Consider the following 22852-nt stretch of genomic DNA (forward strand, 5'->3'; position numbering starts at 1 on the left):
ACAGCTACAAATGGCTTGACCCCCCCTCACAGAAATTAGCCCCTCACATGGATTTTAGTTGATTGTTTCTGGAGGCCGTATTTGCCAAGTTGCATTGCCACAACCGTGAGCAAGATGCAACTCCAACTCACACTAAGAATGAAGGGCCCTGAAGTGCTTACTTGCAAAGAAATCAAAATTTAAGAAAATTAAGAATATGAAAGAGTTACACTTATATATATCTAAATATTGAACATTAGAGGCACAATAATCTTTTAATATTCTATGACATTATGTTGCTTAAGTAATAACAACAGCTACCATTTTATTGGGCAATTTTCCATACAGCCATGTTTCAGACATTGTGCCGAGTGTTCTTCCTGCATTTTTCCATTTAATTTTCACAGCAACCTGTGAGGTAGGTATTCTTATCCCCCTTTTACTGATGAAGAATTAAATGAGCACAAAAATTGAGTTACTTCTTGGAATCACACAGCTAGTGAGTTACCCAAGTCTGACTCAGGTCTATACTTTTCATCAACAATATGTAAACTAAAGATATCTCAAGGCTTATTATAAAATAAGTTTCTGAAAGACTAAGTTGTTTTAATGAAAACTTTCAGAATGCTACAGAAAAATAAACCATCATTCCACAAAACTTAAGTGATCTAAGTAAAAATGAAGCACTGTCTTTAGCTTAATGCTAGAAACAGCTTACTCATTATTGCTCTCTCTAATTCCTTTAAGGAACTGAAATCATTTTGAAATAAGTTTTGGAAATTCCCACTAGAATTTGGTAAGATAATGATCAAATGTTCACCAAACTCCTGCTAGGTACTATGTACTTACTGTTAGGTACTAGGATACAGAGATCAATAAGGAACAGCTCTCACTCTAAAAAATATTCAGCGGTGCTGGTGGGGACATGGGTGCCGTGCCAGACCACACATAATACAATGTGGAAGGTATAATACCGAGTGAGGTACAAGGTATTACGGAAGAGTGAGGAAGGGTCCCTACTCTGGCTGTGGGTGGTAGGGAAGTTTACTGGAAGAGACGCACAGAGCTGGCCAGCTGAAGGGGCTGGGCTGCTCATTCCAGGCAGAGAGCAGAGCCTGGGCACAGTGCAGACAAGCATGGAGTGGGAGGCAGGGAGTGGGCACTGGAAAGACTGGAGAGGTGGGCAGGGCCCAGATCATGAAGAAATTTAAGCCAGCAAAAGGTTTTAAGTAGGCAAATGACATGCTCAGAATGGTACTATAACTAAACCCACAAGAGCAGTGTAGAGCATGGACTTGGAGCCACACAACCATAGGTTCAACTCCTGGGCTAGGGCTTAGTGCTGTGTGACCTTTGGCAAGGCATGATACATTTCTTTTTTAAATTGACACACACACATACTTATGCTGTACAACGTGATGTTATGAAATATGAATATACTGTGGAATGACTAAATCAAGCTAATTAACATATGCATCACCTCACACATTTATTTGTGGTAAGAACAAAGACAGGAAACCTTCTAAGCCTCAGTCTCAGCTGGAAAATGAGAAATAAATGAGATAATGAATGTAAAGCACTAGAATACAGTAAGTATTCAAGAAATGGTGGCTCTTATTATTATTATTATTATTATTATTATTGCTATAAGCCCAGAAGTTCAGGAAGATACATGGGAATCCAGATGAGACATACTGAGGTCCCAAGTAGGGATGAAGAAACAAGACAACCTGAAAGACATTTAGGAAACTGAACTGACAAAACTTGATGACTGCCTGGCTACAGGAATGCCAGTGAGAGAGGAGGAGACACCAGGGACCAGCTCTCTTCTAGGATGAATGAATGAACGGCTGGTGGCTGGCGGCAGCCCTGACAAACAGAATAGGGAGGCAGAACGAGTCTGGGAGTGTGGGTCATGCTGAGGAGGTGCCTGTGTGCACCCAGGAACAGACGTCCAGGAAATCAGTGGACAGGGCTGGTGTTTGGGATGCAGGTGTGGTTTGGAATTGGAAGTCTGCATATCTTATGCCATGAGAAGGGATCACCCACAGAGGGTACATTCAGTCAGAAGGGCAATGAGCTAGGACAGAACTCCAAAAACACTCACGATTAAGGGACAAGGAAAGAAAGAAAAGCACCCAAAGAAAGAAAAGGACCACAGAGGACAAGGTATACCAGGGGGGCTCAATACAATGAAGGCTGAAGGAGCAGGATCTCCAGGAATCATCATCAGCGGTGCCCCATGTAGCTAAGTCCAAGAACTTCCAACAGTGTACTCAGAATCCAGTAGAAATTGTTGCTGACTTGAGACCAGAGGGTGATTTTTTGTAGAACAAGGGGAACAGATGCTCGACTGCAGGGTTCAGGCATCGATGGGCATGAGGAAGCAGAAAGACTCTACCATAAATCTGGGAAAAGGGATGGAGAACAGTTATATAGTAGTATAAGGGAAATACAGGGTCAATGGTCAGGTTAAAAGATTTTTAAGACAGAGCGCTCTGAGCATTTTGTGCACTGAGAAGGAAAAGGCAGATAGCACAGGGTGGTGAGGCAGGAGCAAGAGATGCACAGACAGAACAAGGTACTTGAGGATGTAAGAAGGATTCTGCCGCTGGGCCCTGGGGATGCAGAGCTTAATTAAACAGAATCTGCCCTCAAGGAGCTCAGAGTCTGAGGGGGAAGCAAACCTGCCAACCCTCTGAGCAGAGTGTGATGTGCACACCAGTCCTCAGGATGCACTATACCAGAGGAACTTAGGGGACGCCCATCTGACTGTGGGTTTCCTGGATCTAAGTCTGAGTACACTCACCTCTCTACTCCCACTGCCCAATAGCATCTGGTATGCACACGTGCTAGGCATTCGATAATTTTCTTGGTGTGAATGAAAAAATATACTTGTCAGAAACTGTATTTCCAGGGGTAGAGAAATTTTATAAAGACATATAAGGGTATATTTTAAGACAGATAAAAGGATTTGGGTTATTAAAATAAAACTAATATTAACTAAAAATCATAGTACACATGCTCGGTGCTGTACCCTGAATGTCTGTGTGCCTCCAAAATTCCTATGTTGAAACCTAATGCCCAGTGCAATAGTATTAAGTGGTGGGGTCTTCAGGAGGTGATTAGGTTACAAGGGATCTCATGAATAGGGTTAGCGCCCTTATAAAAGGCCCAAGAGAGCTCACTTGCTCCTTCCACCATGCAAGGACACAGTAAGAAGCTACTGTCTACGAGGAACAGACCCTCACCAGACAGGGAATCTGTCAGCACCACCTTGATCTTGGAATTCTCAGCCCCCAGAACTGTGAAAAATAAATTTTTGTTATTTATAAGCTACCCAATTTGTGGTATTTTGTTACAGCAGCCAGAACCGGCTAAGATACTTGGAAAAGATACATCTGAGAGCTTTATACAGAGACAGCTGAAGGTTAAGAGAGTTGAGGAAGAACGAGGCAGGGTTCAGTCATGTGGAGAAGGCCTGAGAGGTTCTAGAACTCTCTCTGGTCAAGTACATCCCCCAGTCTGCTAGGTTGTGCTTAAGATTTATTTAACCATTTATGAAATGATAAAATTTTTCATTTCAAAATTATAAAGGACTAAAAAGGAAACGTGTGCAAGACTGCACAAAAGTTAAAACCCATTCATCATAAAATGAAATCAGGCAGGTGTCAGACTGACCTGTCTCCAAATGAGCTTCCCTATTTACCAACTATACGACCTGGGCCAGTCACTAGTCTTCCTGGGAAAGCAGACCACGGGACAGATAAGCCCCCAAGCCGCTTTCAAATCTACCATTCAAAGGTTCCAAAACAGCATTTCTTAGCCTTTTGGGAATCACAAACTCCTCAGAGAATCTAATTGAAGCTATGCATTCTCTCCCTACCTGCCCCTCCAAACAAACATGGAAATACACATAAAAAATTTTGCACATCATTTGAGGGGGTCCCTGGACGCTCTACCCATAATCCCAGGTAAGAAGTGAGAAACCAGTAGAGGTGCAATTCTTTCAAATCTTTTTTTTTTTTTTTTAATTTTTTAAACAGAGACTCATTCTGTTGCCCAACCTAAAATGCAATGGTGTGATCATGGCTCACTGAAGCCTCAAACTCCTGGGCTCAAGCCATCCTCCCACCTCAGCCTCCTGAGTAGCTGGGACCACAGGCATGCAACACCATACGGGGCTCATTTTTTATTTTTTGTAGAGATGGAGTCTCCCTGTGTTGCCCAGGCTGGTCTCGAACTCCTGGCCTCAAATGATCCTCCTGCCTCAGCCTCCCAAGGTGCTGGTATTACAGGCATGAGCCACTACACCCAGCCCAAGGTGCAATTCTTTGTAACAAGGTTCTTGGCCAGGCGTGGTGATTCATGCCTGTAATCCCAGCACTTTGGGAGGCCAAGGTGGGTGGATCACTTAAGGCCAGGAGTTTAAGACCAGGCTGGCCAACATGGTAAAAACCCCATCTCTACTAAAAATACAAAAATTAGCCAGGCATGGTGGTGCACACCTGTAATCCCAGCTACTTGGGAAGCTGAGCTATGATCGCACCAATGCACTCCAGCCTGGGACCCTGTCCCTAAAACAATAACAAAAAAAGAAGGTAATGGAGCCAGATACCACAGTGACCTCTGCTAGACCCACAGTGGACAGTTTGGTGTTCTCTACCTGCGTGCCCATCTGAACTGTAAGTTTCCCTGAATATAGCAACTACCCACTTTAGTTGTGGATTAAATTGATGGGCCATAATGGTGTAGATTTGCAGTTCTCAAATTTTCAGACCTTCAGTGCTTCTGAATAAGTATCAACTTCAAATCCTCCCTTTGACAGACATACCTGGAGTGCACAGCAATCACTATGGGCTTGCTCTATGGGATCTATCAACTTTTCAATACTGGTTTTTATTCAATTAGAAGGGTCTAGCCACCCCAAACTAGATGTTATGCCTCTATTCCACAGCAAAATTTGATGACTCGCCCCTCCCCACAAAAAGAAAAACATACTGTATTCGCTTTTAGTAAAAATCCCCTACATTTGTGTAACTCTTTATACTTAGTACTTTTCTAATCTCTCTCACATATATGTAATATTCACCTGGGAGGTAGACAAGACTCCCATTTGAAAGATAAGGAGTGAGAATGATACCATTTAAGTGATCACAGAAACGACTTTTCAACACAGCCCAGCACCAGAATTCCAGCCACATTTTCATAAACATGCTAATGTTTCTATTACCCTTACACTGAGAAGGTGGGAGACACCTCTTTTAAATTAACAGAACAAAATAGCTGTGACCTTTAATGAAGTGTTCAGTCGTAACATCTAAATAGTACCTATGATTTCAGAAACTGAAAGCCACTCTAATTTTAGCAATTCCATATATGATGACTAAATCATTTCATTTTTTCAATATTCAATAGAAATCAATCAAGCATATTATCTATGACTTTTTAAACAAGCAGAATTCACTGTACATAGTAGGGGGGAAAATCCATACTTACCTATAGCACAATGTAAAATCTAGAGGAAAAAAGGGGAAAAAAAGAGGAGAATTAGTAAGAATCAATAGTATTAAAGTTTTATTTAGTATAAACTAATGTTTCAGTAAGAATAGAGCAGCATCTGCCAGCAGTATTAAATATGAAAAACGAACATTCCATTTTTAAATTTGGTTACAGGCTATTTAACAAAATGTAAATTATTGCTAGTTTTGTTTGTTCATTTTTAGTTTGTGCATCTTTGAAGGATTTTCTGAGGAAGATTTACTCTTTCCACTCAGTGGTTTATCAGACACCAAGGGCTCTTTTAAAATGCACAAACTTGTAAGAGCAGTAAGTGTATAGCATCTCCATGTCCCATACGCTATAGAACAGAATGGCCATGGACTCTGGAACACAGGGTAAGAAGAGCCTTTGTTGGCCCTTCTTGCCTTGTAGGCCCTTCAATGCAGACATTCATTCTACTAAGTTCCACCCTCAGTTCCCATCTTGCCTCATTCAATGATCTCACTGCAGAGGGGCTCCGTGGTCCAATCCAATCCTGTCTCCTGGGGATCTGGGCCTACATGCCAAGCTGCCTCTGGACAGCTCCATCTGGGAGTCACAGCAGAGACTCAAACACAGCCTCAGTGGGAAGCACACGCTTTTCTTCCATCACGCCTATTATGCCTCTTGATAACCAACCTCCCGGTCTTTGGGGTTCAACAGTCCTTCCTTCCCCTCATCCTCAAGTACAACCAGTTTCTAAGTCCTGCTGATGATTCTGGGGTCTGTCTGCTCCATTTTTATTTCCAGTGCCTTGAGTGAGACTGCCATCTCCACTCCATCTCAATGGCCATGAAACTGGCAAATTAGGTCCTTCTAAATCCCCTTCCAACTCATCCTTTATATAGCAGTGTTTTAACTCTGGCAGTGGTGGTGGCAAAAAAGTAATTTGAAGCCACTTCTAAAATTGATTTAATGACCAAAGCTTTTCTAGATGATATAACCTAACAGCTATTGTAGGGCATTTCAGAATTTTTACATTTCTCTAGCAGTCTTTATATTGTTTGATCCTAATAATTACCTGGCAGATAGGCAGGACAGAAAATCTCTACTTGTAGACAAGAAAACCAAGGCTCAGAGAAGCCACACAACTTGCCCAGGGCAGTAAATAATGGTCAGGACCAAGAACTTAGGTTTTATTTCCATTGTACCACATTATTTCATTGTGCATTAGTTATGAGATCTACAGAGTCAGAACTTGACAAGACTTAGCTTATCTAAAACATGCCTGAGCCTGATAAGACTCTGTGCTCAAAAACTATTTCACTCAATTTTGGGGGGAGGGAAGTGGGGAGATTGGATTAAAAAACCAAACCAAGCTGCACAATGTTACTGGTAACTGACACGAGAACAAAATAATTACCACATTGCAAATCTTACAATCTTTTTCAATAGAAAACACTGTTAAGTAAATACTAAAGTGTAAATATGATAAGCTACACCTCCTGCTGCAAAGTTGAGGAAAACTAAAAGATCTAGATCAAAATGAGGAATGAAAAACATTCTTTGAAACAAGAAGACAGATGACAGTGCCTAGACAGAAAACCTGCTCTTTTTTTTTGGACACAGGACCTTGTTCTGCCACCCAGGCAGAGTGCAGTGGTGCACTTACAGCTCCCTGCAACCTCAACTTCCTTGGACTCAAGCAATCCTCCCACCTCAGCCTCCTGAGAAGCTGGGACTACAGGCAATTGCCACCACGCCTGGCTAATTTTTGTATTTTTTGTATAGACAGGCTTTTGCCATGTTGCCCAGGGTGGTCTTGAACTCCTGGGCTCAAGTGATCCACCAGCCATGGCCTCCCAAAGTGCTGGGATTACAGGCATGAGCCACCGCACCCGGCCCAGAAAACCTAGTCTATCCATGTATGCAGCAAGATGCCCAGACTGGCCGGGCATGATGGCTCACGCCTACAATCTCAGCACTTTGGTAGGCCGAGGGGGGCGGATGACCTGAGGTCAGGAGTTTGAGACCAGCCTGGCCAACATGGTGAAACCCTATCTTTACTAAAAATACAAAAAATCAGCTGGGCATAGTGGCACATGCCTGCAGTCTCAGCTATTCGGGAGGCTGAGGCAGGAGAATCGCTTGAACCCAGGAGACAGAGGTTGCAGGGAGCTGAGATCGCGCCACTGCACTCCAGCATGGGCGACAGAGCAAGATTCTGTCTCAAAAAAAAAAAGACATCCAGGCTGCTGATTAGCAACAGGACACTGCAGGAGAGGACACACAGCAATGAATGGCTAGCATGTCTTCTTTGCATGACAGAGCAGTAGTAGGTCTCAGTCCTCAGATGCACTCTCCCCTTTTTAATCACATATATTTTTATAACACCTCCTCTACCATTCTGAAAAAAAATTCAGATAAAATGACCTACCTATACAAAATTTTCAAAAGCAAATAAATACAATGTCCCAATTGATATGCAAAGAAGAAATAAAAAGTAATTTATTTTTCAAAATATGTATTTCAACTTGTAAATGGGGACATAATGATGCAGTCAGATGTACATAGTAAGTTATAATAAAAAAGTCTGGATTTAAAAATAAGAGTAACAGAAACCACTGTGGGCAAGTATAGGAAAATAAAAGGGCAGAGGTAGAGGTACAGACTCATACTTGGAAAAAAGAGTATTAAGATAACAATAGAAATAAAGAAGTAACCTTATATAAAGTTGGAATAATATGCTAAAGTAAGTAAAAGTCAAAGTAGAGAAATTGAAGGAGTACAATACTATTTCAAATCAGCTAGGTCTTATTTATTTATAAAGTGTCAAAATAATCTAAATAATCTCCTAGGTTATGTCATGGGATAGGGTCGGAAGAGAGTATCACAGAAAATCCATCCTTCTGCCTTGAAATCCTATTGAGACATATAATCAGTGTACAGTCTGTAAAAAGATCTTGAAAATATATTCTTTAAATGGTGCAATAAGGAACAGAAGAGGAATTAGATGTAAAAAAACTGTAATGCAAGAGGCAATAAAGCCGTTGTGTAACAGAGGATACTTTTAGGACAAAACAGAAGACAAGCTATCCCAAAATAAAATTTACATTTCACAACCTAGATTTCCTACCATTACACACACACACAGGCAATAATATGAAATATTAGTCTATATTAAAGAAATCCAATGAAATCCCTGCATTTCATGTGTCTCCAATAATTTAATAATTGAAATCTACAGGAATCTCAAAACTGATTTTCAATGATTTTCACTACTGCGCTGAAATCCTTTTCAACTAAATATGCAAACTAGAAATGCTGTAATGCTTACAGAACAGAATGTGCAGAGAGAATAAATTACTTAATTATTTTGAGACAATACCTTCATTTCACTTAAGCTTCTTGCTTCATACCAATGATGGTGGTAGGGCAGCATTCTTAAGGCGATCCCCCACAATTACTGTTTCTTGGCTATTCAATCAAACACTAATCTAGGTACTGCAGTGTAGGGACTTTGCAAGCATAATTAAAGTTTCAAGTCAAGTGATTTGAAGATAGAGATATTATGTGGGTGGACCCGACCAACCAGATGAGCCCTTTAAAAGCACTTTCCTCTGGCTGGTGGCAGAAGGGGAAGTCAAAGATATTCAAAGAACAAGAGGGATTCAGCAGGCCAATCTGGCTTTGAAGCTGCAGGGGGGTCATGTACAAGGCCTGGAGAGCAGCCTCTAGGAGTAAGGAGTGACCTCCTGCTGACAGCTAGCAAGGAAATGCAGACCTCACACCTACAACTAGATTCAGCCAATAACCTGGATGAGCTTGAATGCAGATTCTTCCCCTGGAGCCTCCAGATAAGAAATCATCCAGCCTGCCTGAAACCTTGATTTCAGTCTTATGAGACCCCCAAGCAAAGAATCCAGTCAAGCCCAGCTTCTGACTTAGAGAACCGTGAGCTAATCGATGAGTGTTGTTTTCAGCCGCTAGGTTTGTGGTATTTTTGTTATGCAGCAACAAAAAACTAAGACCACAACCTTCTTCTAACTTAATAAGCTTTTTAGTTTCTCCTGAAGATTTTTCAGTATTAATACGTACTAAAAAATTGTCCATTTATATTTGTAGAGGGGTTGGCCTGGGGAGATAGGCGGAAGCCAAGGAGGATGCAGAACAAATCTTCTTGAGGTTGGACTGTCTCACATACCGTAGGACATCTAACCAGTAGTATCTCCAGTCATTGTGGCAATTGAAATACCCTCACAATTTTCCAAAATGCACCCTGAAGTGGTGAAGTGAAGTGCTGGCACTGCTTTGTTGAGGTCCACTAAGAATCACTGGACAAGAATAAGCACATTTCATCAAAAAAAATTTTAAGATGACTTGCCATATTCAAAATCTTCCTTGAAAATACATGTTGGACCAGGCACAGTGGCTCATGCCTGTAATCTCAACACTTTGGGAGGCCAAAGCAGGAGGATCACTTGAGGTCAGGAGTTCAAGACCAGCCTGTGCAACATAGTGAGACCCCATCTCTACAAAAAATATTTAAAACTAGCTGTGCATGGTGGCATGTGCCTGTAGTCCTAGCTATTTGGAAGGCTGAGGCAGGAGGATCACTTGAGCCCAAGAGGTTGAGGCTGCAATGAGCTACAATCATGCCACTACACTCCATCCTGGGCAACAGAGCAAGACCCTGTCTCAAAAAAAGAAAAGAAAACATGCACCATAAACTCCTCTCTCCTCTTGCGTCCTTTCCATTTCCATTGGCAATAAACTGATTTTAGTTTTAAAATTTAACCTCAATGTCAAAATGCCATTTGCACAATAGGTTACTTGGAAACATCTTTTCAAAGTTTCTAAAATTTGAACTAGGGGAATTATTTTTGTAGGTTACCAACCATTCTGTTCAATTTCATTTTTAATCCAAGGTAAAACAATAACAACAAAGCCCCAAAAAGTTTAACAAATCTCAAAAGGAATAGAAACCCAAGCAGCTTTCAAGACCTCAGCTGCAGCCCACAGACTTAATGTGATCCAGCTATAGTGATTCCCCATCTCTGTCTTTCAATTCAAAATTCTAAATTCTTGGGAGGAAAAAAAAAACCTGACTAGCCCACTTTGGGTCAGTTATGCACCCCTGGATCAGCCAGCTATGGCCTAAGATGCAGAGTCAGGGAATAGAGATGTAGCTGCTAAGGGTCCAGCCTTGAGAACCAGACAAATTCCAGAGAGGGCACGCTGAGCTGGGCAGCTCCACAGACGTGTCCACTACACTCGTTTTATTTACTGTGCAGAAGTCCATAACCAATCTGAGTTACATTTACCCGTATTTGATTTGTTTTAGGAATTATCGTATTCTACACATATATGATTACATTCTTGCTTAAAACTTACCAATAATAATAATATATAGTCTTCAAGGATAGACACCAAAATGTTAACAGTGATTATCTTTAGATTATGACTGCTATGCATTTTCTTCTGCATCTGAGTTTTTTCTACAATGAATATATAGTACTTATTACTGGCAGAAAACACCTTTCCCCTCTCTTCTGGTTTCTATGAGGATGGATTTCCACCACATAGTACTGGTCTCCTTTAATTACTTTACCTCTGGAAAGGATGACTCATTTGAGGGTAAATTTGGGAAGAATAAATGGGGTGTGCTCAATTCAGCTCCACCTGAGAGGTTCCATAGAGAACTTAAGTTCTCATCGTTTCTTCTAAGACAGCCTGTCTGCTGCTGCTCAGGACAGGGTGAGTGGTGAGTCTAACTGTCGAGTTCAGTTAGCAAACCCATTTGACTGGCACACTAAAGCATGTCCTCAGCCTTTATCACTAATAAAGGTGATTTTTAGGATCCTTATGTAACTCCTTTGAGTTATTGCTCAATGTTTAGAACATAAACAAGCAAAGGGGTGTTGGTTATTCATTGGGCTCCCTCAGACTCCAAACATGTTTTCAAAATCCTTTTACATCTAATTTTTAAGGAGGAAATAGGTAAAAAGGTTCCTCAATTACCAGTATTTTTCCTTTGTCACTTAATTTCACTTTTCTTGCTATCTCCAGCCCTATAATTTACTAATTCATTATGTGCTTAATTTTCATATTCTGATAGTGAAATGTTGAAGTCTCACAGAACTTAAAAGTGGGGAAAAATGTAAGGTCATCTAATCCAGTGTATTCACTGCACATAATGAATTGAGGGCGAGAGAGGTTAAGATCAAGGTCACAGGGCTAATTAATGGCAAAACCAAGTCTTCATATCCAAATTTCTTGTCTCTAGTGTTTTTACATATACTGTGACATCTCTTAAGAACAATTCTATTTGTTAACTTCTATAGCATTTCTGCCGGCTTTTTACATATTTTGTTTCTCTGTTCAGATAATCATTCATTCATCATATGATTTCACCAACATGTGTCTCCCATGTTCTTGCTACTGACAAATTGTGAACTAAGGTTCTTTTCAGCTTCTGCTCTGAAATCAACTTTATCTCATGCTGTAACTGGGTAGTCCTGCTTTTCTTGACACTTGGTCATGGCAAGCTGGTTTGTCCCTTAGTAAACTTAAAAGTCAGCCTCATAAGCAACAGATTGTTAGACTTTAGTTTTTAACCAGTAACCATCATTTCATCTTTTTAAGTTGATAAATTTAATCAGTCCATGTGCATAAACATAAAAAATGATGCATTTTTGCTATACTCTATTATGCTATAGGTTTATTATTATTCTCCTGTCATTAAAAAAATTAACAGGATTTGTAGATGTAAAACTCTATTTCTCTATAAATAGAAAAATAAACTAAGCTACCTATTGTTTTCCTTTATCAAAAAACTTTAAAATCTTATTTTCCTCATTCATCTTGTTTTCAATTACATATAATACAGAATTTTATTTTTAAAAATTATACGTTTCATGTAAGTGATAAATACATACTGAAGTATATTAAAAGTGGTAATCTTTTACTCCCCTCCTTGCCCCAAAATACCACGCCCCTCCAGAGGTAAGCTCTAAGTAACAGTTTGATATATACTCTTCCATGCCTTTTTCAGTATCTGCAATTGTGCTTTTATCCCCTATTGATTTTCCTAATCTGAAAACATCAGCATATAACTATTCTCGTTATTATCGATTTAAAAATTTATAAACTCTGGAGTGATACAAAATTTACGTTGTTATGTTTGTCCTCCTTACCACTTGATTCTATCCTGGTAAAATCTGAAATATCTTATGGGATTCCACGTGATCACACTGCAATCTGTACTGTGGTCTAAAGGCTTATGCTGTGCAGTGGCCACTAGCCATATGTGCCTATTTAAACTTAAATAAAGAGTAAAGAATTTTCATTTTTATTTTTTTGTAAAACAGGGTCTTTCTCTGTCCCCTAGACTGGAGTGCAGTAGAGTGACCGTAACTTACTTCAGCCTGAAACTCCCGGGCTCAAGCGATTCTCCTGTCTTAGCCTCCCGAGTAGCTAGGACTAATGTGCGCCACTGTATCTGGCTAATTTTTGAAATGTTTTGCAGAGATGAGGTCTTGCTATATTGCCCAAGCTGGTCTTGAACTCCTGGCCTGAAGCGATTCTCCCACCTTGGCTTTCCAAAGTGCTGGGATTACAGGTGTCAGCCACCACTCCCGACCAAAAGTAAATAAAATTTAAAACTCAGTTCCTCAGACCCACTAGCCACATTTTAAGTGACTAGTGGCTACTGTTTTGAACAGCGTTCCAACATTATCACTGCAGAAAGTCCTATTGGACAGTGCTAGTTTGAAAACTTGGTTAATTTTATTTATTTATATAACAGTTATTCTTTGATAACAGCTAACTACTCTGATTAAAGTTAAATACTCTTTGATAAGGTGCTTACAAAGTTCCATTAGTTTTTCTAAGTGTTTTCAAAACGTTTCCAACTGTAGGAAATTGCATGGTCTGTTATCCAGGAACCTAACGTTTCCTACTAGCTTCACGGGGATTATTTCTTCTTTCAGGTTTAAGGTCCCAAGTTGTTTTTAACTATTACATTTTAAAATCTGCTCTTTTATGCTGGAAATTGTTTAAGGAAGGGAAGAAATTTTTTTGTTGTGGAACACCATAAACTCTCACTAACCATAGTGAGGTGGCCTTTCAGTTCAGCAAAGTTTTCTGTAACTTTTCTCCCTGATTATTTATAAGCTGTATATTCCAACCTTTTCTACTTCTTCTGGTAGTCTTACTTTTTGAAAGCTTATACACCCTTATCAGGTTTTCTAGATACACTGGTTCTATACATATTGTTTTTCTGTTACAATGTTTTGTAACGTTTCTTTTACATGGTGAACTGTGAAAATTTCCCTATGACTTCTGTTCTGCAATTGATTTTATATGAGAATGCGATTGGAAACTCCTGCCTTTTTTGAATCTTCAGTATCACCTATTTCTTGCACTGTGGCTCCTTCCTGCCCTACATTGCCACCACTGATATTTTTAGTTGTTTTTTTTTTTTTAAATTTCAGCACATTCCTTTCTACAGATGTTAGCTATTGCACCTCTTGAATACCACATCAATTTGCTTCTATTTGCTTGAGTCACCAAGCAGTGAGTTCTGTGTGGGTGGGTTCCTGTTTCCTTCCGGCTCCCTATTCCCTTCTAATGTTGTGACACTTATTAATTTTAATCAAGTTAGCGTTTTCCTCTGGTTTTCACACTGTTTGAGAAGTTGGTTTTTCTGGGATTTGTTGTCATTCCTATTTGTGTTAGATATCTCCACTATGACTTGCTCTTGCTAGCTTTTCAAAAGCCTCTTTTAGAGATGTGTCTCCTCAAAATGGGTCCAGAATAAAAGAAGCCTAACATATGCATGTAGCTTGCTTTTTAGAAGTTCCTTTTTGAGATTATTATTGGGAAATCAGAATGTTTCCACAAGAAGGAAAAATATAACAGACAATGGTTATGTCCTCAAACCAGTTTACAAAAGCAGTCTGAAGCGCTATACCTCCATGGCAAAAATCAGTTAGTGTTTGAGCCATAAAGAAAGAAAAACTGGCAGGGAGATAAGAAGGGATCTTTCTTCTTAAGGACACTGCAAGTTCCTAAGACTTTGATATATTTTAGAGAAATACCCCAAATCAGTTTCCTATTCATTAAAGGATCTGAAGAGCATTGTGAGGTGAGGTCTGAAGAGTGAGACCGGAACACACAGATGGGGCTCAGAAAGTGGTGGTGGGGTTAGAAGACTAACAAAAGCTGTCTGCTGTCTCTCACCACTTCTCCAGACCCTGTCCTAGATCAATTCAACACGATCAGAAATGAGATTGGGTTGTTTATTCATTTTTGTAGATAAGGGATTTTAAGTAGAAGAAAGATCTGTAAGAGAATGGGAAGGAAAGGGAGTTCCTGTGGTCCATCAGGCAGTCCCAGATGCACAATAGTAGGTAAATGACATATACAGCAATGTAAATACGTTGAAGATAGTCTGTATCAATCTCAACAGTTAACCTCTTTGCAGAGCAATCTTTAACCCATTTGAAATCTCACTGTCAATCGCAGAGGTATATCCAATCATGAGTATTTGAAAGTGTCTTTGCTCTAATTACAGTCTTATGTTAACCAAGGATATTGAGAAACCCAAATTCTCTCAGATACAATTTTAAACTGCCATAACTGCATCAATCTACTAATTTTTAATCTAACTATACTTGACAAATACGCAAAGATAACATCTGCCTTATCAATGAATATCACGGACTCCAAAAAATGAATAAAGTAGAAAACATCCACAGCTCATTACAGAGGAACTCGTTTTTTAAAAACTGACATATACTTCACATGCCACAAAATTCACAATTTTAAACTGTACAATCCAGTGGTTTTTAATATGTTCACAGAGTTGTGCACCCACCACCACTATTTCAAGAACAATATCATCACCTTAACAGGAAATCCTGTACCATTAGCAGTCACTCCCCATTCTCTCTTCCCACATCCCCTAATAATTCCTCTACTTTCTGTCGCTATGGATTTGCCTTTCTGGATATTTCATATAAATGATATCATACTATTTGTGACTTTTTGTATCTGCCTCCTTTCACATGCCTTTTTTTCAAGATTTATCCAGGCATAACATATATCAGTAATTCATTTGCTTTTATTAATTTTATGAATGTTTATATCCATAGATCCCATTTTATCCATGAGTAGCATTTTATTTATATATACTGTTTTTTTGGAAATGGGGTCTTGCTCTGTTACCCAGGCTGGAGTGCAGTGGCACGATCATGGCTCACTGTAGCCTTGAACTCCTGGGCACAAGTGATCCTCCGGCCTCAGTCTCCTGATTAGCTGGGACTACAGGCATATGCTACCATGCCTGGCTAATTTTTAAATTTTTTGTAGAGATGGGGTCTCGCTATGTTTCCCAGGTTGGTCTTGAATTCCTGGCCTCAAGCAGTCCCCCCATGTCAGCCTCCCAAAGTGCTGGGATTACAGGTGTGAGCCACGGCACTCAGCCAGGCTTCCTTTTGTACCTCACTACTACATGCTCCTTTGTACTTGCTTGGTAAATGTTTTTATGGCTTTTAAAAAGCAAAGTGTTATTATTTTCCTAAGAAGATTTGAAATTGGAGAACAAGTAATTTCGATTTCCTTTTTAAGTAAACTCCCACAGAACCTAATAAAGAATAACATTTAGCATAAAGAGATATAAATGAGTAGCTGCCTTCCCTGGATTCATTTTCTCCTCCTGTAAACAGGATATACTGTCAACACTAATAATTCCCATCGGGATAACTTATGTGTAATTAAACAATATCATACACATCTAATTATTACACAGCATAGATGGGGTAGGCAATGAAAAGCTCCTCAACCACAGAAACTGTTGTTTCAGCAAGCCTGCTCTAATGCGCAGTCCAAGGGATTACTTCCATCACTGACCTTTGCAATGTTAATTGCCTGCATGTTCCTGGGAGTCGTCACTTCCTTATGCAGACTTTTTCCCAAAATCAAATCCAGGATTTGTCACTTAATTGGTTCTTAGCGGGGATAACAGAGATAAAACCAAAAATCCAAGATATTTTCCTAAATCCCTATTAAAAATTCTATAAGGATAAACAGGCTAATCCTTCAAAGTCTAAGACTTGGTTCCTGAGTGGATTTTAAAGTATGACACTGTTTAATGTCCCTACCTTCCATAAGATATACTTAAATTTTAAACATTATACTTCTAACATTACCAAGTGGTTTTTTTTGCTGGTTTTTTTTTTTTTTTTTTTTTTTTGAGACAAGGTCTCACTCTGTCATCCAGGCTGGACTGTAGTGATGCAATCATAGTTCGCTGCAGCCTCAAACTCCTGGGCTCAAGCTCAAGCCTCCCATTTCAGCCTCCCAAGTAGCTGGGACTACAGGTACCCACCACCCAGCCCAGCTAAAAAAAAAAAAAAATTTTTTTTTGTAGAGACGAGGTCTTGCTATGTTGCCCAAGTTGGTCTCGAACTCTTGCCCTCAAGCGATCCTGCTGCCTTGGCCTCCCAAAGCTCTGGGATTGCTGGGATGATAAGGATAAGCCACTGTGCTCAGCCCTAATATTATGATGTCTTAAAGAGATAGAAACCCCTTTAAATTATTGAAGTATTCCAATTGGGGACAACCCCCTACTATATCAAGTACTGGGAGTCTGATGGTCTTGACTCCAAATTTGCTTCTCTGTAGCTTGAGGGAACTGTACTGGCCAAGGCTCTGAGATAGAAAGTACTACTTATTTACTAGTGTCCCCTTCCAAAAAAAGTTCAAGCCTCTAAGTTTAAAAAATGGTTCACATTAGGATTTGTTAAAATTTCCTCAGACTCAAATGGTTAGGGTAGTAAGGGACTTTAGAAATCTACTTTAACCTAATTATTTTACAAATGAAAAGGAGGTAGATAAGAGAGAAAAGACTCGCCCAAATCTCTAGAGTCAGTTGGGAAAACTATTATACTTAAAATAAAAAAGGTACTCAGGCTTCCAGCTGGAAGCGCATTTCATCATACCACCTACTTAAAATGTCTAAGTATGGACACTATTGAAATTCCTCTGTGTTGCAGTGAGCCGAGATCCCACCACTGCACTCCTGCCTGGGCAACAGAGTAAGGCCCTGTCTCAAAGAAAAAAAAAAAAAAGAAAAGAAAAGAAAAGAAAGAAAGAAAAAAAGAAACTCCTCTGCCTTCTAAGAGAAAAAAACAAAAGCAAAATGGATAACTTTCTGATTTAGAAAGTGAGAGTGGATCCCACCTGGGTGACACAGCCAAACCTCATCTCTACCAAAAATATACAAATGAGCCAGGCACAATGGTGCATGCCTGTGGTCCCAGCTACTTGGGAGGATAAGGTGGGAGGATGGCTGGGGCCTGGGAAGTCGAGGCTGCAGTTAGCAGTGATCACACCACTGCACTTCAGCCTGGGTGACAGAGTGACCCTCTCTCAAAAAAATAAATAAATAAAGTGAGAGTGGGCTGGGTGCAGTGGTTCACGCCTGTAATCCCAGTGCTTTGAGAAGCTGAGATGGGAAGACTGCTTGAGCTGAGGAGTTTGAAACCAGCTTGGACAACACAGGGAGACTCTGTCTCTACGAAGTTTTAAAAATTAGCCATGTATGGTGGTGTACGCCTGTGGGCCCAGCTACTCTGGAAGCTGAGGTGGGAGGACTGCTTGATCCCAGGAGTTCAAGGCTGCAGTGAGCCATGGCCATGATTGCACCACTGCACTCTAGCCTGGGCGACAGAGCAAGACCCTGTCTCAAGAAAATAAAAAAGAGTGAGAATGAAAGGTAGAGGTATCACATTTCATTTCATGAGATAAACGATTTTTTCTTTTTTTTTTTTTTTTTTTGAGACAGAGTCTGCTTCTGTCGCCCAGTCTGGAGTACAAGTGGTGTGATCTCGGCTCACTGCAACCTCTGCCTCCCGGTTCAAAGCGATTCTCCTGCCTCAGAATCCCCAGTAGCTGGGACTACATGCGTGTGCCACCATACCTGCTAAGTTTTGTATTTTTAGTAGAGACGGGTTTTCGCTATGTTAGCCAGGATGGTCTCAATCTCCTGACCTCGTTATCCGCCTGCCTCGGCCTCCCAAAGTGCTGGGATTACAGGCGTGAGCCACCATGCCCAGCGAGATAAACGACTTTTTCTTAAGTATCATTCGACAGTTCAGGTTTTAAAAGTTGCCAGTAAAGTATAAATGTCAAGATGGTCTTGCCTGGAGGCTAAGCAAAATGAACCAGATCTTCCCTGCAATCTGAAGGTTTTTCACCATAATGAACTACGGCGGCTATTGATAGCCCAAAGCTATCCCCATTCCTCTTTTCCATAAACAAAGTCTATAGTCCCTCAGACAGAAGAATGGGCATGTGTCCTAAGATTGGCTAATCAAGCACCTCACATCACTGGCACAGTCTAAGTAGGGCCAACCAGAATCCTCCCTGGGAACTATGTGACACAAATGCTGAGAAAAATAAACACCCTCCCTGTTTCCCACCATGTGGAGAGCCCAAGACCAACATTCAAAGAGAAACAGACAAGCAGAGATGAGAGAAAGCAAGAGAATCTGGCAGCGTCAACTCCTTGGTTCTCATTCCTGAGCTAGTTTCTTTGTAAATTAATCCTGTATCTGTATCAACTACAGAGGCCAGAAAATTCCTTTTTTGCTTAAAATAGTTTGAATTGGTTTTTGTCCCTTGCAATTCCAAAATGCTAATCTATACTTACCCCAAGAGAGAGGGCTGGATATACATTGCCCTTAATGCAGGGAAATCAATACATTTTTGTTAAATTTTTAAAATTTGGATGCCTTTAGACAGGCTCTCTATTATGTGTTCTATCTATCACTCCCAATATCCTACACCCACCAACTTCACTATTTCTATTACATAAACCCTGAAAGCATCTGATTTTGCCAGTGCTTCCTCAGGATGTCCCTAGAATTTTTAAAAATCCTAATACAAGCTTGTTTCAGTTGATTTTCCAAAGTCGAATATAAAATATATTCAAGGTAATATAAGTTAAATGAGATTTTACCCAATCTAGAACATCAAAAACCCTAGGTATCAACACTTTAGTACGTGAGGAGGCAAAATTTCAAAATTTAACACGAATCCAATGGAGGTATGCTACTTCAATATAATTTAGTTGCATGTTTTTCTTTATACCAATGGAAATCAATAACAACAATAAATCTCAGGACCTACCTCCAATAAGGCTCCAGTTTGAAAGAATTTCAAAGGCTTTTCAATTGAATAATAAAGGCTATGGTAGCTACCCTTAGCCAGGTATGCTCGGACCAGACCAACCGCTATAACCAGCCACCTAGTAAAAGAGAAAAGAGCAATCAGGAAAAAATAAAAATAAAAAAAGTAGGATTTAGGTTAATAGACAGCTGTGGCAATAAAAGATATTGCTAAAGGTGACCTCAAGCATCAGTAATCTGGATTTATGGATGATAGCTCTCAAATGCCAAGCTGTAATGCACTGAAATGTTGCAACACCAACAGCACCTTACCAAGAGGGCTCAGTGAAAGCATAGTGGCACCTCACCCATCTGGAGCTCATTTTTTTTGGCAACTTTGCTATTGAGAACAAGGCCAAAAGGAAAGGAATAAGCTAAAATGGTCCTTGTGCCACTAAATTAGGTGCCAAGAAAATCTAAGACGAGAAAAAAATAGTTAAAGGAAAATTTTAAACAGCCTGTGCAATTAAAGGGTTTTTAATAATTATAGGGTAGAAAGAAGATCCTTTAAACTATTTTTATAATTGTCTCACTGGAACAATTACCCATACCTTAAAATCTATCCTTTTAAAATTAAGAATAAAGGGCTCTTGTTAAAAAAAAAAAAAAAAAAAAAGTTTTTTAGCCAAATTTCCCCAAATCAACTCAGAAATGAAAGCCAGATCAATGCAAATCATAAAACAGGAAAGCACTTAAGCATACAGCCGTGAATGTTATATTTTTGTTCCACTGTCCTTCTCAAAAATAAACATAATGTTTTGTTAAGTTCCATAATAAAACAAATGGACCTTTTTATTAAGGTATGTCTCCTGGAAGGATTTAGATCAATGTATAGTATCAACTAGGCAATGGGGTGTGTGTGGTCTATGCTATTTCCAAAAACTATCATACAAGGACATCAAATAAGAGTTTGTAAAAGAAGAAATTATTTAATGGTGTAACTGGTATAACCATTAACAGCCTTTAAAAAAAAAGCTTACTTTGCTCTCACAATCCCAATTTATCTTCCTGGTTTAAGACACCACTCCTTACCCTCCACCCCATTCTCTATGTTCATTGCTCAGGAATAGACTTCTTTCTTCTTACCAATGTACCTTAAAATCCCTCTCCAGTCCAATGCCCTCACCAGCCCTTGCTAAGACAACAAGAATTACATATATAAATATTAATACACACAGAGAGATTCCTGGATGTTCTTTTAAAAATCAATCTATGTGACCACTGATGTGATATAAAGCTTGTATCTGTACTAGTTCTTCATTGACCTGTGAGTTAAGAGAAATGATTTCCAGATCCGGAACTTCTACTAACAAGTTCTATGATCTCATGCAAGTCACAACTTCTCTGAGCCTAGGTTTCAACACTTACCATTTCTAATACTAGCAATACATGTATGATCCTCCCACGATGTATTTTCTTTTTTTTTTGGAAAAAAAAGCAAGGTGCTGAATTGTAAAAATAATAACATATTGGCATTTGTCTTATTTTAAAAAGAGGTAGGGGGATGTATAAACATATTTGCTTGCATCAGCATCTTAAGGATATACAAAATTAACTGCCTCGAGGGAGGGGATCTGGGTAGAAGGGAAAGGTGGGAGGAAAGATTTTCACTGTATTCTCTTATGTTTTTCATTTTGAACCCTGCCAATGTATCACCTACTTTAAAACTAAATAAAAATGGATATTCACTATACAATTCTTTCAACTCTTCTGTATGTTTGAAATTTTTCATAAAATGTTAGGACTTCTTTAAAAATTACAAATGAAGATAACTTAAAAATATATAACAAATTGTCTGATCCTGTGATCCTCCTCACCAAAATGACGAGATAAAGAATTGCAGAGCTGAAGGAACCTTCATCACCCAGCCCAACCCTTCAGTTTTACAGATGAAAACACGGAGGCTAGAGAAATAAGATGATTTATCCAAAGTCACACAGCTAGTTAGTGGCAGAGCTTGAACTAAAAACCCGCCGGGATAAGGGATGGACTAAAATGAGGGAGACAGAAGATGGGTAAAACCGTTTCGAGGGTCTATTCTCCCCCTCCCCAGTAACTCTGCCTTCTACTCCCCAGCTTCTTCTCCACCCCAACCCATCCTGAAAGTCTGAACTCATCTAAAACTCAGCTCTGCTTATGTCGCTGGCCAAAAACTTTGAACTCTTTCCCAATACCTTTCGGATTAAAGCGCAGTCCAGATTTTGAAAACAGCCGCCCAAATGGTCACCCTGCAGCCACAGCTCCTCCACTCCCTAGGCTGGCGCCGTTCACCATCCGAGCCTGGTCGCCCGGGATGGGCTCCGCGAGGCAGGTTATCCGGCCGCCGCCCCGGGCCCCGCACCTGTGGCCAGCCCCACCTTTTCTCCCGCGGCCCTCGCGAGCCAGCGCCCGGCAGCTGTCCCCGCGCCCCAGTGCCTGGGAACTTGGCTCGACCCCCAGCGCAGGAGGGAGCTCGCGGGCAGCCACCGGGGCCGATTCAGCGCTCGGCCGCCCTCAGCGACCAGGTGCCGGGTCCCGGGCACCGCCCGCCCGGGATGCACTGCCTGCGGCGGGCCGCGCCGCTGGCCGCAGCGCTCCCTCCCCGGCCGCGCTGGCTCCCCGCCTCCCCGCCTCCCCGCCTCCCCGAGCCCCAGACTCACCCGGCTGTCATCACCACATTGTAGATAACCAGGTACGCCGTGGCCAGGGGCCCCGGGCCCTTCTTCTTCCGCGTGCCGCTGGCGTCCCCGGCCCCGGCCCTGCCACCGCCGCCCCCATTCCCCTTAGCCGCTGCAGTCGCCGCCGCTGCCGCCATGTCAAGTGCCCGAAGCCCGCTCTCGCAGCGCGAGCGGCTCTGGCCGGACTGTACGAGGCGAGGGGGCGGAGGGAGGGACGAGGGGTAGGCGGGGCCGGGGCCGCGGGGCGGAGCCGGGACAGGTCCACGGTAGCCGCCATCTTGGCTGAGGGCAAAGACGCTCCTGGCGCTTCCGTCCCTCGGCTTGCCTCAATTGCCACTGCCATTTTGGATCAGGGTAATTCCCGCCTCTTGCGCGCTCCCGGTTACAACCTCGGCGCCATCTTGGATTAGTTCAATGTGGCCACCCTCGCCAGGCCTGCTGCCTCTGCCAGCTGGATGTTGCGTCGTCTCTCGCTATTCGCCCTCCTGTAATCACCGCCTC

At 41.0% G+C, this 22852-nt stretch overlaps 1 protein-coding gene across 2 annotated transcripts in view; it reads right to left on the bottom strand.

The window, feature by feature from the left end:
- HACD2 (3-hydroxyacyl-CoA dehydratase 2) overlaps positions 1-22532 on the bottom strand; it is a 96640-nt gene extending 74108 nt beyond the window's left edge. The window contains exons 1-4 of one of the 2 annotated variants that reach the window (XM_025376907.1): positions 22334-22521; positions 19657-19774; positions 17107-17175; positions 5479-5497 (exon numbers count right to left, since the gene is read on the bottom strand). In XM_025376907.1, coding sequence (XP_025232692.1) covers positions 5479-5497; positions 17107-17175; positions 19657-19774; positions 22334-22488 — 361 coding nt within the window. In that variant the 5' untranslated portion in view covers positions 22489-22521. Of the gene's footprint in view, positions 1-5478; positions 5498-17106; positions 17176-19656; positions 19775-22333 lie in introns of both variants that reach the window. The other variant, XM_025376908.1, reaches the window with a different exon arrangement.
- Positions 22533-22852: the final 320 nt, after the last annotated feature.

The sequence above is a fragment of the Theropithecus gelada genome, chromosome 2 (assembly GCF_003255815.1).
Source record: "Theropithecus gelada isolate Dixy chromosome 2, Tgel_1.0, whole genome shotgun sequence".
Lineage (NCBI taxonomy): Eukaryota > Metazoa > Chordata > Mammalia > Primates > Cercopithecidae > Theropithecus > Theropithecus gelada.